The sequence below is a fragment of the Saccostrea cucullata genome, unplaced genomic scaffold, assembly GCF_032062105.1.
Source record: "Saccostrea cucullata isolate Sc308-1 unplaced genomic scaffold, CSIRO_AGI_Scuc_v1 ctg880, whole genome shotgun sequence".
In the NCBI taxonomy this organism is placed as follows: Eukaryota; Metazoa; Mollusca; class Bivalvia; order Ostreida; family Ostreidae; genus Saccostrea; species Saccostrea cuccullata.
The window spans coordinates 231,876-249,917 of NW_026927897.1; the positions used below are offsets into that span (position 1 = coordinate 231,876).

Here is an 18,042-nt window from a genome sequence, read left to right on the forward strand (position 1 = left end):
TTGAGGTCAAAAGTCCATTTATCAAATCAGGAACAGGGAAAATACGAACCTAAACATCAAAGGTTGGATCTGGTGCCATGAAGCAAAAACTGTTTTACATAAAAAAAAACTCACCCAATATCTACGGCTGGAACAGTTAAAAAATTTCACATTATTTAATGCATAAAATTCCGATACACACACGTATATTGGGTGTATCTATTACTCTTTAAAAAGGAAATAATATCTTGAATTTTAAATATCAGTTTATATCCTTCATTTATTACATATTTTCATTGATAACTGCATTTTCATTGCAGTGCTCGTAGAATCGATGTCAAGGAAATCCAACAAGTAGTTGAAGAAGACTGAACTTAATTAGAAAGCAATTATCACTAAAGATAACGGACGGTATATATAGCCTTAATTCATTTATATCGATTTAATTTATCGATATTGAGTATAATCTCCAATTTGTATCTTTACATAACAGCACCCTTCCTTTTGCTAGAGGGCGGAATGAAGAACAAAGCGCCACTTTGTTCAAAATCGAGATGCACAGATGTCAAAGGAGATATTAGCCACTTGTAGCGTTTGGTGGTGTTGCATTTCATTCATAAATTCTGAACCCAATGTGGTAGGCGTGTATTGATCCAAGAATATTGTCCATTCATATTCATGGAAGGTATTATAAAAGAATTCTTGACTTCAACACTATTGTTATAGAAACTAATTCATTTGAACCATGAATTTACACACTGATAAGATAGAATGTGTTTTTATATTATTTAATATTTTAATTGTTCATATAATAAGTGCAAAAATGACATCTCCGTACAAATTAAGAAATTTTATCTTGGAGCCATATATTGGAAAATCACAAAGTGGAATTGACAAAAATGGTGTGGCAATAATAAAGGTATGTATTGTTTCTTGGTTTATATCATTTTTGAAAAGACAATCATTTCAGCTCAAACCTGTCTCTTCAACAATTTTCATGTACTACAGTTTACACAGAGAGAATATCAGAATCATTAAAAAAATGTTTAATTATTGTGTCAAGAAATTGGTGCATACTAAATTTACTTTTTGAAGCATTTCTACTATCATTGTATAACATTAAGAAAAAAGTTAACTGCTTTTTTCACATACTTCTTTCATTTTATTCTTTTCATTTTTGACGTTTCATAAATGAAAGAAAACAGAAATACTAATTTCATGTGAAAATAGCATCATTTAAACCAATTTTATCTTACAATGTAGGTCAAAACAGACCAAGAAGGCTTTAAAATATTATTTAAATTCTTAGACGGCTTATAAAGCCAAAATATATTTAATTACGTTTATCTAATTTTTTCATCATTTGTAATCATCAAGATGAAAACTTCATTTTATATGCTTTACCTTGAAATTTCATTTCATTGCAACATTGTATTTAATGTAATAGACAACATTCACTAATATTGAACAAAATTAAATCAATTTGATTATAATATGCCTTCTAATTTTTCTTCAAGATATCGAAATTTAATACATCTGAAAAAAAAACCAACAAGTATATTCTTTCAATGAATTCGCAGACCCGTGGGGTTGGGTTTTGGTGTAAGGGCGATACTCTGTTGCTCAAAAAGTGAATTGCATCTTTTTTTTTGAAAATTTACTTCTTTGATCTTTGGAATCTACAAGGCAAACCTAGTGCTAGTTGTCATGACCAAGGTGCTCATATCTAAATATTTACATCCACTAAATATTGTCTCCTTTATTTCTTAAGTCATTGCCGTTAGTCAGTGCACGAACAACACTGAGCAACCCACGTGTGTATTTTTCTTGAACAATGGCTGTTCCATCAGTTCTACATGCAATGGCATATTCATCTTAAAAACATTACTTAACAAATTTAATTTTACTTTGAATGATTTTTAATACAGATATAAATATAAAAAATAAAATGTTTTCTTTGTTTGTTAGTACGGCAATTAACGTCGCAGCAATTTGCAGAAAAATTACATTACCCGCTTACGCGGGTTATGTATTTTTTCTGCAATAGCTGCGACGTTAATTCCCGTACTAACAACGAAAGAAAGCATTTTATTATTTAAGTGAATTAAAATCATCGCCAATTCATAAATAATATACTTTCATGAAGCCTATTATTACCATTATACATCGTATTTCAATCCAATTTCATTATAATTATCGAATCTACCTATCAGAAATCTTTACTAGTATTCAGTACATTGAAGGTTTCTCTACATGATATTACATAGGGTACTTCCTACTTGACTCCAATTTGAACTTATCTAAGTGCATTGATTAAGAGTTCCATCTTATTAAAATTGAATACTATAGTCTTATTTATCGATGTAAATGGATAAAATGACCATTAAATCAATTAATAAATATTGAGACTGAAAGTGAAAGATTGGATAGAGTGGGTGGATAATCAATTTCTGATAAAGTATTGTCATAAGATTTGAGGGTTCAGCAACAAAAACGAATATCATGTACGCTCTTCTGGTTAATATTATTATCAATCAAAGAATACTCAAAATTTCTCACCTTTACTTCCTTCTAAAAGGATATGCAAAATTTATGAACTCCACCTACGTAAATAAAGAGCATGTGGCATGTATCATTTCTTGAAAGTGAAGGAAAATGATAAATAGACTGTTAACATAGTTTTCTCATTTCTTACAGCAAATTCTGCTTTCAAGAAGTAGAAACAAACAAAATAATGAAATAGCGGACGACAAAACACAGCTCATTGATAAGAAAGCTCAAGGATCTTTGTTGGCATATCGGGTTTGTATTGCAAGGAATTTTCAAAATCCTTCAGTATCTTTTCTTGATATTGAAAGCCATATTAACATTAAATTGCCTGCTGAAATTTCACTTTCAATTTTTTAAATAAAATTTCTCGCGAATTCTAGTTTATAAAATACTATTTTATGTTCTCCATCATAATCATGATTTTGTCATTTCCTATATTTTTTTAACAACTGAATTTTGCAAAAAGAAAAAAAAAACTTTTAAATACAATGTATATCCCCATCTCCCCATCACCTTTAAGCTGAACACGACACTTAAATAGGCATACGCCATTTTCGATATCATTATCTACCATACATCAACACCCAGGTATTCTCTTCGAATTCGTTACACTTTACTGCTTTATTGTCACTGGTATCGGCGTGGAATGGCCACCCGTGTTCGTGCTGGTTATTTTGCATTACCTTTGTTTATATTTTATTGCAGTTACGCATATTTTTGTGCTTGTTCGAATACTGCAATGGCCTGTGCAACCATTGTAAGTGTCTTTAGTATCTTACTCTCCTGCATTGGATGAAGTACACAACTATTTTTTTTTTCGCTACTGAGTATCAAATAGCATAAGTCCATGTACACTGGTGGCAATTCATTACACTTAACAGTGACTAAGTGACCGTCTCTATTTATAGGGCCTGCAGATATAGCGAGAGCTCGAACATATATGGATGACAAATTCATTTTTACGAATCGTGTTCAGCTTTAAAGTATTCAATGTAAAACGACCATATTTTGCACCTTATAAATGAATGGTCCGATATTTTTAATTATGGTAGAATTTTAAAGATGTTATCAAATAAAAATGCTCCACCAAAGGAATTTACATAATTTTGATTATTGTCCAATTAATTTCACCTTGAATTTTATATTGAAGTCTATGGATAGCGCATGTTTTCATAAGATATTAAAAAAATTAATTTGAATTTCAATCAAATCTCTTGGTGAAAATATGTATAAACTCCCTCTTTATCAAACCATAAAATAAAATGAATTATTCACCGGAGAAAATTTGAGAAATCAAAAATTTTCTTAATTTTCATCAAGGGCAGATAACTCTTCAAAAACTTTTATTATGCAAAATGACTGTCTCTTTACATGTTATCAGACATATGAATTTGTTTCATTTCACTTTTATCGTTATCTAGCATTATGTTTTACCTAGTCTAGAATTATTTAAAATCATTCAAAATCCTTTCATTATACATTGAATACTTTAAGTTGAACATGTGTTGATCAAACCGTAAAATGTTTATGTAATAAATTTGTAAAATGTAGCAATTTTGCCAAATGAATGTTCCCTTTGCTTTGAATATATGCTTTAAGTGGAAACAGGTTTGTAAAAATGTGACACCTTGATGTCGAATCACTTTACAAGTACATAATAAAAAATTTTCAGCTTAAGGTTTTTACAAGGAAGGTAAAGAAAGCACTCTTTCGCAACTCTGGAATTTCCACGGTCCACTCCATGCCCTGTTGAAAAAATTCGTTATCTTCTCCTTTTTTTTTCTTTGGAACCAATGTGCCAAAATGGCAAATTTGCATTTATCCGTGTCAATGCTATATTAATCAAGTTTAAAAACTTTTCTATTTTATCTTATTTTTTAAAGCCATACGTCCATGTGATTATAGATGGGAGAACTGACGTCACCGATGGCCCCTTATATCAAACAGACGTAGCGTTGTCACCGGATATGACGTTGTACAACGCCATAGCGGAAGCCAGTGTGCGCTTCCGTGTAGAACATCCGTGTGTACAGAACCCTTTCAGAATGAACGTGCAGCGTATTAGTAGTAACTGTTATAGTGTAGTGAATGTCCCAGGTGTTGCCTCTGACAGGAGTTACAGGTGGATAGTTAAAATTGTACGGAGAAGAGGCAGGGTATGTGAAAGTATTTAAGTTTCACCCTTAACAAACTACAATCCTAATTAAATATTTCTGTTGTGTCACTAAAGGATTCATATAATTTTGTAATGTTCTTGTCTGAAACCCGAACTCTCGGTTCCTGTAGTTAGCAACAATTGACCAGAATAATGGACCTTAACATACGTATCAATCGAAAAGAAGTACTTAAAATCAATTCGTCGAAAGATGCGAAATTCAATATTGATTATATATATTGGGAAATTGTTTATACATGTGAAATCACATGTATTTCATGTAGCGTTTATGCTACTTAGTATGTTGGACACAAAGGTTGCTTAAATTGTACTGGAATATTTACCTATCGGTAAAACATACTGGATTTTCGTTGCCGTCTTACAATTTTTCATAGCAGAATGCCTCAGAGTTCCGTAATGATTATGTATACTCTATAAACAAAAAAAAGATGCGTTATTCTTTCATGAAAGCTACATCGCAATTTTTTTCAAACAGATTATCTTCATTGCTAAAAAAAATAGATTTTGAAAAGAGATTAATTGAATTTTACACTTTTTTAATTTCATTTTTAAAGTGAAACAATACTGTTTTTTCACTTAAAATTTAAAATTATATAATAAGCAATACATCTCATAGTAAATCCACGTTAACTTCGAAAAACCTGGGTTGAAACACGTCGTTCTTTTTATATCATAACGCTTCACGGTTTATAAAGCGTAAATACATGTATAAAATGTCTATACTAAAGATATGCAGAATAATTTGATTATAACTATTTAATTTGTTTCTTAAATAATTGTTATTTAAACGATATTAAATTTTGATATTCATACCATCAAATTGCTAAAAATGTAAAGGTTAAACATGTACTCAGTATTTCTTTGAAATATTTATATAAAAATATAAATGACAAAAACTTCTAATTGATAAAATCATGAATATTATACTCTAGCAATCAAACATAGCGCTTTTTCAATAAAAATGTCGAGAAGAAATGGGTATATTTTATTAATATTGAATGTTTTAAAGAAAGAATTTGAAGTGTTCAAAGCTATTATTTCAAAGTTTTTTGGGTCGGTTTTAGTCATCAAAATTTATTTTTAAAAATTATTTTATTTCTTCTCCTTTATAAAGTGTACAATGCATTCAAAAATTCAAGAAAATGTGTTTTTTGAAAGTTTTATAAACACCATTAAGTTTACCCTCATCAAGCGTGTACTTTAAGAGACTGCACTTTCAGATTTTCTGACATTCAATACAATTCAATGAAATTTAGATTTTGTCATAATTTAACTTACCAGTTAATAAATAAGAGGCCCACGGGCCTTATAGGTCACCTGAGTATCATGTAACAACATTCCAACAATTGAATTGGTTGTGTTTTAAATCAAAGGCCATGAAATTCAAAATTTTGAAAGAGACATGATTGCTTATCATAACTATACACTTAACTTGCTTACTTTGGTTACTTAATACCCAGAGGTAGATCAGAGAAAATGCATTTTCACTTTATAACCAGCTGTGCGCCCCACGCCACAGGAACCACTGACCCTGCAGGCACATATTTCAAAATTCTGGAAATTTATTTCATCAAAAATGGTTGATTAATACCAAAAACAGATTTCAAAGCATTAATTTATTTTCAGACTATGTAACCCCCAGCCCCAGTACCCTGACCTAGGGGCCCTGAAATTAACCATTTTGGAAGAGGCACCTTTCATCATCATTAATATGTACTTAGAGCACTGGCATACTACCCAGGAGCAAAAGGAAAAAGTTTTCGAAGAATGCATGCATTTTCACTATATAATCATTAGAGCCCCACCTTAACACTAAAACCCCTGACCCTGGGGCCCTGAAATTCACAAATCTGGAAGAGGCATCCTACCTCATCATAACTATGTACATAGTTCATTAGTTTAATACTCAGGAGCAGAGAAGAAAATTTTTAAACAATTAATGTATTTTCACTATATAATCAATAGAGCCCCACTCTAACCCCAGAACCCCTGACCCTGAGGCCATAAAATTCACAATTTAGAAGAGACGCTCTTCTGCAAGATAAAAATGTACTTAGTTTGTTTAATACTCAGTAGCAGAGAAGAAGATTTTCAAAGATTTATGCATTTTCACTATATAATTAATATAGCCCCGCCCTAATACCAGAACCCCTGACCCGGAGGCCATGAAATTCACAATTTTGGAAAAGGCAGCCTTATTCAATATAACTTTGCATTTGGTTTGTTTATCAAATACCCAGGAGCAAAGAAGAAGATTTTCAAAGAAATAATGCATTTTCACTATATAATCTATATAGCCCCGCCCTAGAACCTAAGAACCCCTGATCCTGGGGCCATGAAATTCACAATTTTGGAAGAGGCAGCCTTATTCAACATTACTATGTATTTGGTTTGTTTATTAAATGCCCAGGAGCAACGAAAATTTTCAAAGAAATAATGCATTTTCACTATATAATCTATACAGCCCCGCCCTAGCACCTAAGAAAACCTGACCCTGGGGACATGAAATTCACAATTTTGAAAGAGGCAGCCTTATTCAACATAACTATGTACTTAATTAGTTTATTTAATGGCCAGGTGCTGAGAAGAAGATTTTCAAAGAATTTATGCATTTTCACTATATAATCTATTTATATAGCCCTGACCCTGGGGCCATGTATAAATTCACAATTTTGGAAGAGGCAGTCCTCAACATTACCGTACCAGGGCCATGAATTTCAAAGAAATAAATTTTCACTATAATAAATTAAGCCCCGCCCTAGCACTAGAACTCCTGACCCCAGGGCCATGAATTTCACAATTTTGATCAATGCTGATTACAATCATGCAAACAGTTTGACTGCTTGTTGTACAGGAGTAAAGAGGAAGATTTTTAAAAATTGCATTAATTTTAGTGGTTTTGGCCCCACCCCTAAGGCCCCAGGGGGGCAGGGACCATGAAATTCATAATTTTTGTTCCCCTTCACCCATAAATGCTTTATGCCAAATTTGGTTAAAATTGGTTGAGTGGTTGCAGAGAAGAAGCTGAAAATGTTCAAAAGTTAACGCATGACGCACAACGCACGACGACGGACGAAAACGGATAGCAATAGGTCACCTGAGTTTACTCAGGTGACATAAAAATGGAAATATTTGACAACTAGGTTCTTGTTCAAGGAATACATGAACTTTGGTTAGAAATACAGGTATAAACTATAAGTGCTAGAAGAAAAGAATGATAAATGTACATCAGAAAAGTACACAGACGAAAGAGTAAAGCATTGCATTTTGAATATTTTTTTATCAATTTAAATAAAATCATTTGATTTCTTTAAAACAATGTATTCCGGTCATATTAAATTTTTTCGTTCATTCTTTGATTTCTCTATCAAGGATTAAAATAAAATTACACTTGTACATTCATTACTTAATTCATTAGAATCTCTAAATACCATTGTTAATTTAGAGAAAACTATATTCAGATCACAAACTCCAATGTACATCTAGGCATTGTATATATATGTATACTAAAAACAAAGATTTTAAATATTGAAAATGATGCATTTTGTGTCTTGATACTTAAAAATATAAAGTAGACTGTTTTGTCGTTACAGGTTATATATGAAAATGAATGCTTACCAAGTGGACGAATTTCCATGAGAGGAGGAACAACGGTTACGTTCAAGAAAACAAGCTAGAAAATGTCGGAAAAAATCTGTGTTCACAACTCTTACTATTAAAATTTCAAAATTCCAATAACATGTAAAAGTTTTATATATCTATACAAACATATACATTATCTGATTGAAGCGTCATGCACCCCAGTGTTTAAACATGCAAATGCTTGTAACATAAATTATCAATCTTGATTGATCTGGGGTATATTTCAATATGTCCATTTAACAGAGAGGTGAGACATGGACCATAAAGAAATAAGATTTTCAATAAATGTGGATGAACTGCAGTGAATATAGGAAATTCAATTAATGCATTTGTAATTCTCATTTCGTTCCATATCCTCTATCAACTTCTTAAATACAATGTTATTTCTCGACCAAAAATAGTAAATACCCCTACAGTAATAGAGGAGGTAATGTATTGTTGCAATTTGCTTTTGTACATGTATATTAATTTGTTAATAATCCTACTAGAAACTTACTGTAAATATGTACAAAATTATTGTAACTCTTCATATATTACAATATGTTTTTAACTTCAAGCAAAAATAGTATTGATAGTAAATAATTGATCGTTCAAATCAGTGATTTAATAAAAGGCATGAGCTGAATGAAATGTAATAAAGTGGACGATAACATATAAGATCTAAGTCATATTTGTCATATCATGCAAGGAACTATTTTTGTACAGTGTATATGTATGACAGTTACTGCTCGGTAAATATTCCGGAACAGTCACAAAAATTCACCATCTATCTCAAGAAGCGAATGCTGTTTTATTTCCTTTTTAATTTCAAACCTGACATGTTTACACATGAAACATGAAAAGGCATGGATTTAACACAGGAAAGAGCATTTCGTGACTTTCACCAAACTCAGATTTAGGAATCATTTAGCTTAAATGAAATGATAAAAGCGTCATTATTCAAATCCTTTTTTTTTAAAGTCATATAAGGCGTATTTTTGATAAGTTCAGACTGACTAAAATTAGAAAGATATTTCTATTTGTCTTTTTTAATTTATATAAAGATAGGACTTAACTGCAGATTACACAATTTAAATCAATCGCGTTTGAAAGATATCCGAGATTTAAAACAGTAACCGATTTTAAAAAGTCAATTTAACTATAGAAACGTGGGGATATTCAAGTTCCGAATCGGCAAAAAATCTAATTTGAACGTAAATAGCAAATATCGTGTAAATCTACACTAAGTCCTTAGCTCGTATTTTTATTTTTTAGCTAAGAAACGCCATATATAACTTTAAAAAAAATAATCAACTTTATCATGCAACACTTGTTGCTATACACACAAATCAAAGTTATGTTTTGTGACAATTGCGTAAGTATTGATGTGCCTATCTTATTCAGCTCTCTACGAAGGACAGGACAACAAAGTTGTTACAGTTAAAAGTCAGTGTAACAATTTTCATCAATAAGAAGTTCTTATGATCTAATGAAATTGAGATGTTTTCGACGCGTTAAACCATTTGTTGAATTGTTGAATATTGATTCAATACCAAATAAAGATAAATTGTCTTAACATCCTGAAAGTGTCTGTGATGTGTTTTGTGAACAATACTTCTTAAAAATGCTACATTTCAAAACTAATTGACGTAAATATACGAGATTTTGAGGTTGTTTTAATAAAATTATATTTATCATTGACGGCGCTATTTATTCACGCGTACACGAAATGTGGTATAATCACTAATCTGTATTTTTCAGCATAAAAGATAAAAACATGTATAAAATAATAATGATAATGCATATATATAGTAAAAAGTATAAATTATCGTGTCATTATTGAAGTATATTATATTCTTTTGACAATCAACATATATATGCACTTTTAACAATTCGTTGTGAAAAAGAATTGTTTAAATTGGTTTATTTTAGTACATTTTCTTCTTTATATCCAACTGGTTATTATGAGAGTGGAAGAATATATCAATATCCACAGGTACTTGTTTCTAAGATAAAGAAGTTACCTCAATAGTACATATAATCATATTACTAAATGGCATTAACAATCTTAATAAAAAAAAAGTACCTGTGATCCTCATTTAGTTTCTATTGATATATTTATAGAGTAAATCACAGAAAAACAGATATAAGTTTACAAGGGGCTATAGAGCACTAAAATATGTTTTAATATGCAAATAAAAAAATTGCAAATTACAATACGTCCATCAGATAAACCATATATTACCACAGAAATTCGTAGGAAAATAAGGCAAAGAAAAAGAATTCATAAAAAGGCTAAGCATACTAAAAATCCATTACACTGGCAAAAATTCAGACAAGTCCGTAACGAAGTAATAGACTTAGTACGGAAAAGTAGGAAGGAGTACAAAATTAAACTTGTTTCACAACTCACTGACAAATCTATTCCACCAGGAAAGTGGTGGCGTACAGCAAAATCTGTTGCAAGGTTAAAGAAACAAAGCTCTCCCCATCCTCTATTAAATCACAAGATGGAAGAATACTGGCGCATCCAACTGATAAAGCTGAAGAATTTAATAATTTTTTTCTCTAATATATCACATATTGAAAATGAGCCAGATTTGCCCGAACATGGAGCAGGACCTCCAGACTACTTCTGTGATTTTGAAATATATGATCAAGATGTTCTTGATCAGTTAAGCATACTTGATCCCTCTAAACCATGTGGACCAGATGGAATTCCTCCCAGAATATTAAAGGAAACCCGTTATTCCATATATAAACCTCTATGTAGATTATTTAACCTATCACTTACAAATAAAGTTCTTCCATACATATGGAAACAAGCACATATTTCACCCATTTTTAGGTCACCTATATATTAAACTAAAACTTTGGTCGGCCATTTTGACCTATTGCAATCTGTTTGAACAAACTTGAATCGTCGTGCGTCGTGCGTTGTGCGTTGTGCGTCCAGCGTTGTGCGTTAACATTTGAACATTTTCAGCTTCTTCTCTGCAACCACTGAACCAATTTCAACCAAATTTGGCCTAAAGCATCTATGGGTGAAGGGGAACAAAAATTGTGAATTTCATGATCCCTGCCCCCCTGGGGCCTGATGGATGGGGCCAAAACCACTAAAATTATTGCAATCTTTAAAAGTCTTCTTCTTTACTCCTGGACATCAAGCAGTCAAACTGTTTGTATGATTGTAATCAGCAATGAGTCCTCTACCAAAATTGTGAAATTCATGGCCCTGGGGATCAGGGGTTCATAGTGCTAGGGCAGTGGGCTAAATAAATTTTAGTGAAAATGCATTATTTCTTTGAAAATCTTCTTCTCTGCTCCTGGGTATTAAATAAACTAACTAAGCACATAGTTATGATGAGCAAGAAAAGTGCCACTACCAAAATTGTGAATTTTATGGCCCCAGGGTCAGGGGTTCTGGTGTTAGGGCGGGGCTAAAAAATATTGATTATATAGTGAAAATACATGAATTCTTTGAAAATCTTTTTCTTGCTCCTGGGTATTAAATAAGTTAAAACTAACAACATAGTTATGATGAGCAAGAGTGCCTCTACCAAAATTGTGAATTTTATGGCCCCAGGGTACGGGTTCTGGTGTTAGGGCGGGGCTCTATTAATTATATAGTGAAAATACATTAATTCTTTGAAAATCTTCTTCTCTGCTCCAGGGTATTAAATAAAAACTATATTTATGATGAGCAAGAGCTATTTATTCACTCTACCAAAATTGTATAATTTTATGTATTTTTCAGCATTTTCTAGTGTTAGGGCGGGGCTCTAAAAATGATTATATAGTGAAAATACATGAATTCTCTGTAAAAATCTCCCATTTTCTCTGCTCTGAATGGGTATTAAATAAACAAAAATATAAGTGCATAGTTATGAAAAGATAAAGAGGCCTCTACCAAAATTGATAATGCATATATATTTGTAAAAAGTATAAATTAGGGTCATTATTGAAGTATATATTATTTTTAGGACAATCAACATATATATGCACTTTTAACAATTTATATTGAAAAAAATTGTTTAAATTGAATTTATTTTAGTACATTTTCTTTTATATCCAACTGGTTATTATGAGAACTAAGAATATATCAAGTGCATAGTTATGATGATAAAGAAGTTACCTCTAAAAGTACATATAATCATATTTATGGCATTAACAATCCAATAAAAAAAAGTACCTGTGATTATTTAGTTTCTATTGATATATATAGTGAAAATCAAAAAAAATATATTTTAAATTTTCTATCTAAAATATGTTTTAATATGCAAATAAAAAAATTGCAAATTACAATAGTTATCAGATAAACCATATATTACCACAGAAATTGTGAAAATAAGGCAAAGAAAAAGAATTCATAAAAAGGCTAAGCATACTAAAAATCCATTACACTGGCAAAAATACTGAAAATGAATGTAATGGTTTGAAAGTCTGCTCAAAATTAAACTTGTTTCACAAATCAAATATCAAGGAAAGTGGTGGCGTACAGCAAAATCTGTGTGGTTAAAGGGGCTCTACTGATCTATTAAATCACAAATATTACTGGCTGCATCCAACTGATAAAGCTGAAGAATTTAATAATTTTTTTCTCTAATATATGCATATTGAAAATGAGCCAGATTTATTAAGTAAACAAACTACTTCTGTGATTTTGAAATATAATGTATTGTTATGATGATAAATGGTGCCTAAACCATGTTCAAAATTGTCCCAGAATATTAAAGGAAATCTGTTATTCCATATATAAACTATGTAGATTATTTAATTCAATCACTTACAAATTGTTCATAAACATATGTGAAACAAGCCACATATTTCACCTATTTTTAAAAATAAAGGCTGTCCCCAACAACCTAATAATTACAGACCAATATCATTGACTTGTTCTATATTTAAACTAATGGAAAAAATACTTTTTAAATATATGTTCAATCATATTAAAGAACATGACTTATTGTGTAAGTACCAATCTGGGTTCCAACCTGGGGATTCTACTGTTAACCAGTTAGTTGAAATATATGATAAAATTATGTCAAACCTTGACAGAAGCAGAGATATACGTTTTATATTTTGTGACATTTCCAAAGCTTTTGACAAGGTATGGCATAAGGGAATGATTTTCAAACTTAAAAATTTTGGTGTTAGAAGTAACATACTGGGTTTGATTGAAGACTATCTTACTGAAAGACAACAAAGAGTGAATTTAGAAGGCTTTTCATCAGCATATAAAACTATAGATGCTGGGGTACCTCAGGGGTCTGCACTGGGTCCCTTCTTGTTTTTGTTATATACAAATGTTATAGCTAAAGATATATCTTGTAATATTCGACTGTTTGCTGATGATACTTCTTTGTTTGCTATTATAGACAATGATATCAATACTCCAACAATGTCCCTTACTCAAGATCTTGAAAAGATAAGAAAATGGTCCAAAGCTTGGGCTGTAGATTTTAATATTGAAAAAACTGTGAATGTTGATACTCATGTTCATTTAGGATTACAATTTCAAGCAGATGGTTCTTGGAATAATCATATATTGATTATATATGAAAAGGCATGTATAAGATTGAATATTATTAGGTTACTGAAACATAGTATAGATAGAAATTCAATAATAAAAATTTATTTTGCCTTTATAAGACCAAATTTAGAATATGCTGATGTTGTATGGGATAATTGTACCCAAAGTAGTTCAGAATTGCTTGAAAAAATTCAGATAGAAGCTGCCAGAATTATTACTGGGCTTAGAATTAATTCACCCAGAACTTGTTTGTGTGGTGAACTAGGGTGGGAACCATTATATCTTAGAAGAGAAAAACACAAACTTCAATTGATGTACAAAATGATTAATGGTTATACACCTGATTATTTGTATGATTTGATTCAACCTTGTTTTCCTGTTCAACATGCATACAACCTAAGGTCTGGATGTAATAACTTATGTATACCAGTTTGTAAAACAATGTCGTACTATAATAGTTTTATTCCCTCAACCATAAAACTTTGGAACAGTCTTAGTGAAGATGAAAAAAAAACTCTCCTTTGTTACCTATCTTTAACGCAGCGCTTGAAACTTGGGGAGCAACTAATAAACCTTGGAGGTACTTTAACTTTGGTAATAGAAAAGAAAATATCTTGCATTGTCAGTTGCAAAACAATGCTAGTAATCTTAATGCACATTCAAAAAAATCATTTTTTATCAGATATTCAATCATGTCAAAAGTGTGGATTTCATACTGAAGAAACTGAACATTATTTTATCAAATGCCCATATATAATGTTGAAAGAAACTTATTGGTAAAAAAAATTAAATGATATTGATGTTGTTTTTGAACTCGACACTCTGCTAAGAGGAAAATGTCAATACTCTTATCAAACAAATTGTAAAATATTTTCATATGTACAAGAATTTATTAAATCTTCTAAGAGACTAAATTAGGGACACTGTTATATATTAAATACTCTATTAAATGCATAATTTTTCCCCCCAAATATTTGTATTATTTTTAAGCTGGAACAGTATGTAAATAATATGTATACAGCTAGGGGGTTGTCATCTTTTTTAAAAATATAATATTGATAAATAATACTTGATTGTGATTCTTTATTTTTCATTATAATTTTATTGATTATCATGTACATGTATTATTACTTACCATTGTATCTTGACCTATTATACAAGGAGAAGGTGTACATAGGCCTTGTCTGTTGCCCAATCTTTATTAAATTATTCAATAAAATATGTTTAAAGTAAATTAAAAATCAACATATCTACCAATGTCCAAAAGTCAAACCTTATAAAAACATCCAAGACATCGAAAGATACTTGAAAAATAACGCTGTCTATATTTCTAAAAGCAAACAAATTCAAAATGAACATTGATTATTTACAAATGTAATAACTGATCGTTCTTGATGCTTTCTTCACTTAAACAGCAACGCCAAACACAACTATTATCAAACGACTAACGTTTTTTTTAAACTCATTTGTTAGGCATTGTTTTGAAACAAAGTTTGTCTAAAGAACCACTCGTCTACCTGTTTAATATATAAAATTCCCAGGGGGTGTGGGTTTGACCGGTTAACACCAGATGCTTACTCCTCCTAGGCATCTAAAACCCCTACCTTTCCAGGTGTCTGTGTCATATACCCTGTTTACCTATTTGCACTGTTTGTAGATTTTCTAAGATTGATTAAAATATATTTTCATGATGATATATATGGAGGTAACGAAGAGTATTCAGGCTCAAAAGTTCATTTAAAAAATACAAAATTGGAGCAGGGCAAACATGGAGCTACGAAAATTTGAGGTGGGATCAGGTACCATGGAGAAGTGAATTCCCCCGCCGACCGGTTACACCCGCCGTCTGCTCCTTGTCATGATCGGGTTATTACGGAAAATTCGTCGACAATTCAGAATGTATATAATGGTTTATAAAGAAGAACGAAAAACGTAAGTCAGCATTAACATAAACTGTATTTGCTGACAAGGTCAGTGTACCGATCATAGAACTTACGAAATCATGACTTTAAATGAAAATGCTGATGTTCTTGTTAACAATTTCTGGATAATATACCTCGTTTTAGAAATTGTTTATATATAGAGCATGATCTTGCGTATCACATCAACTGAGAGATATTAATCCTCATATGCAGGTGATGAAGGTATATTGCTGCATAAGTATGGGAAGGTTGACGATCGATTGAAAAGTTGGAAGTTGTGACGTCTATTATAAAGCGTTAAAGTTAAATAAACATTAACGTATTTTTGAAGTATAATATCAAAAAATGAAACAGATGTGTCAGACTCTGTGGTATCTTTTATTTGAAGCTCAACGGGATAAATCGTATTGACATAAGAATGGAAATAACCTTTGTTAATGGACAATCGTTTTTCATGACAAACTACTCGTATATTTTTGCCGAATAAAGTATTCAAAGTACAATATATTTTGTCCATTTTGGGAAAAAGCTTAAAAAAAAAACGGGGAAAAAATTCAGTGTGTTAATAATGGCCTTACAATTGATATGAAAAAACGTCGACCATCATTAACTCAATGAAAGATCATATCTAATGACAAAGTCACCGTATCGACCATAAAACTTGCCAAATGATAACCCTAAACGAGACTGTTGATATTTTTGTTTCATCAACTTGTTTATCAATAACTTACTTTGTTTTAGATATAATTGTTCGTACATTGAGCATGCTTTCGAATCACTTGAGAGACATAAACCTCATTTGCAGGAAATAATTAAGTGCATTCTGTTACATAAGAGAAATGACGATTGAAAAGTCGGTCATCACTTTTATGATAAAGATTGGTTGTTAGCTTACAATTAAAAATTCCTAATTAATTTTAATGAAAGAGTTGAATATAACATGCCATTTTAAAAATAACAAGAAAGTCTCATGGATCGAAGTAACCCCTGTATAGTTTTTCATAAATGAAAAAAAAAACATTAGGAATGTAGTAGTTTTAACTATTTTCTTCGATTCAATTTTTAATTATGTACATGTACCCAAAACATTTATTAACGAGTTCACTTTTAGTAAAAGATTTGAGGTACCGTAGTAGCACATAATAATCACTGAATACACATGTTGACCAAAAAAATCTCTGATCTAATCATGCGGCAAATAGTCTTAAATAGTAAAAAGACCCTGAATTTTTTTTTTAAGATTGCCGAGGAGTTAACTAAATTATTCATGTAAACGTTCTTCCTAAGCATAACACAACCCGCTTTAATGTATACAGTGTATACGAAAAATCAGCTCTTATTATCAATTGCAGAATTCTTGACAATGAAGGCAATAGTTAATAGAAGCTGTGCTAGAAATGGGGAATGGGGTCGATCATAATCAGAAATTGGAAAGGCCTCTATGAAGAGGTAACTGAGATTGAAACTGTTACAAAATTCAATGCCAGACATGTGGCATCGACCTAGAAAACTTTGTATATGCATTGTGAAGGTTCCAGACCAATGAGACCTGTTTAACATAAGTCATTAGTCTCCAAGCTCATAAAGAAACATTCTGGCATCTATCATCGAAGGTCTGTAAATCATTGAATTTCTACGCAGGCCTTATATCGTGTCAAATATTTCCTGCCCTAGAAAATCACGTGTCAGTTATTAGTCCTATTAAGGTCAATCTTGATTAACCCAGCCTATAAATACCCAATAAAATACAATAGATTCCCAAATCTTAAGACTGAGGTCATCAAATCTCATTGATGTAAAATATGATTTAATGCTTCAGAAACAAGATCCCAGCAAGAGAGGTGTGGGTGGATTGTCAAGCATCACGTGGAGGGGATTACTAGGTTTCGCCTTAGGATTTCTCTCGGGGGTGGTAGATAACGGTAATAATATGGCATATCTTCTTAATGATTTAGAATTCTTCAGATGAGGGAATACACGGACCAGAAATCACCATTCTGTGTTTATACAACCATTGCAATAAGGAGTGGCATTCTCTGTATTGAGGCACTTTTTGGACGAAATAAAAAGTGAATGATTACTTTTTTACGAGCACAATGATCAACAGTTTAGTACAATGAATTCCTAATTGTTTTATGGAGAAAGGGTATACTTAATGGGCATAATTAAACTTTATAGATAAAATTTATGTAACCAACATTAAATTTGATGGGTACATGTCTTTTATTATCCTTCTGCTTTTTTAGTTGAATGTTTAAAAT

The 18,042-nt window shown here is 31.2% G+C and overlaps 1 protein-coding gene across 1 annotated transcript; it reads left to right on the plus strand.

Moving 5' to 3' along the window:
• Positions 1–724: 724 nt before the first annotated feature.
• LOC134275807 (uncharacterized) lies at positions 725–9,006 on the plus strand. Its single transcript, XM_062758101.1, has 4 exons — positions 725–898; positions 2,677–2,781; positions 4,413–4,685; positions 8,299–9,006. Exons 1-4 carry the CDS (start codon positions 725–727, stop codon positions 8,380–8,382), a joined length of 636 nt encoding a protein of 211 aa, XP_062614085.1. The 3' UTR covers positions 8,383–9,006.
• Positions 9,007–18,042: the final 9,036 nt, after the last annotated feature.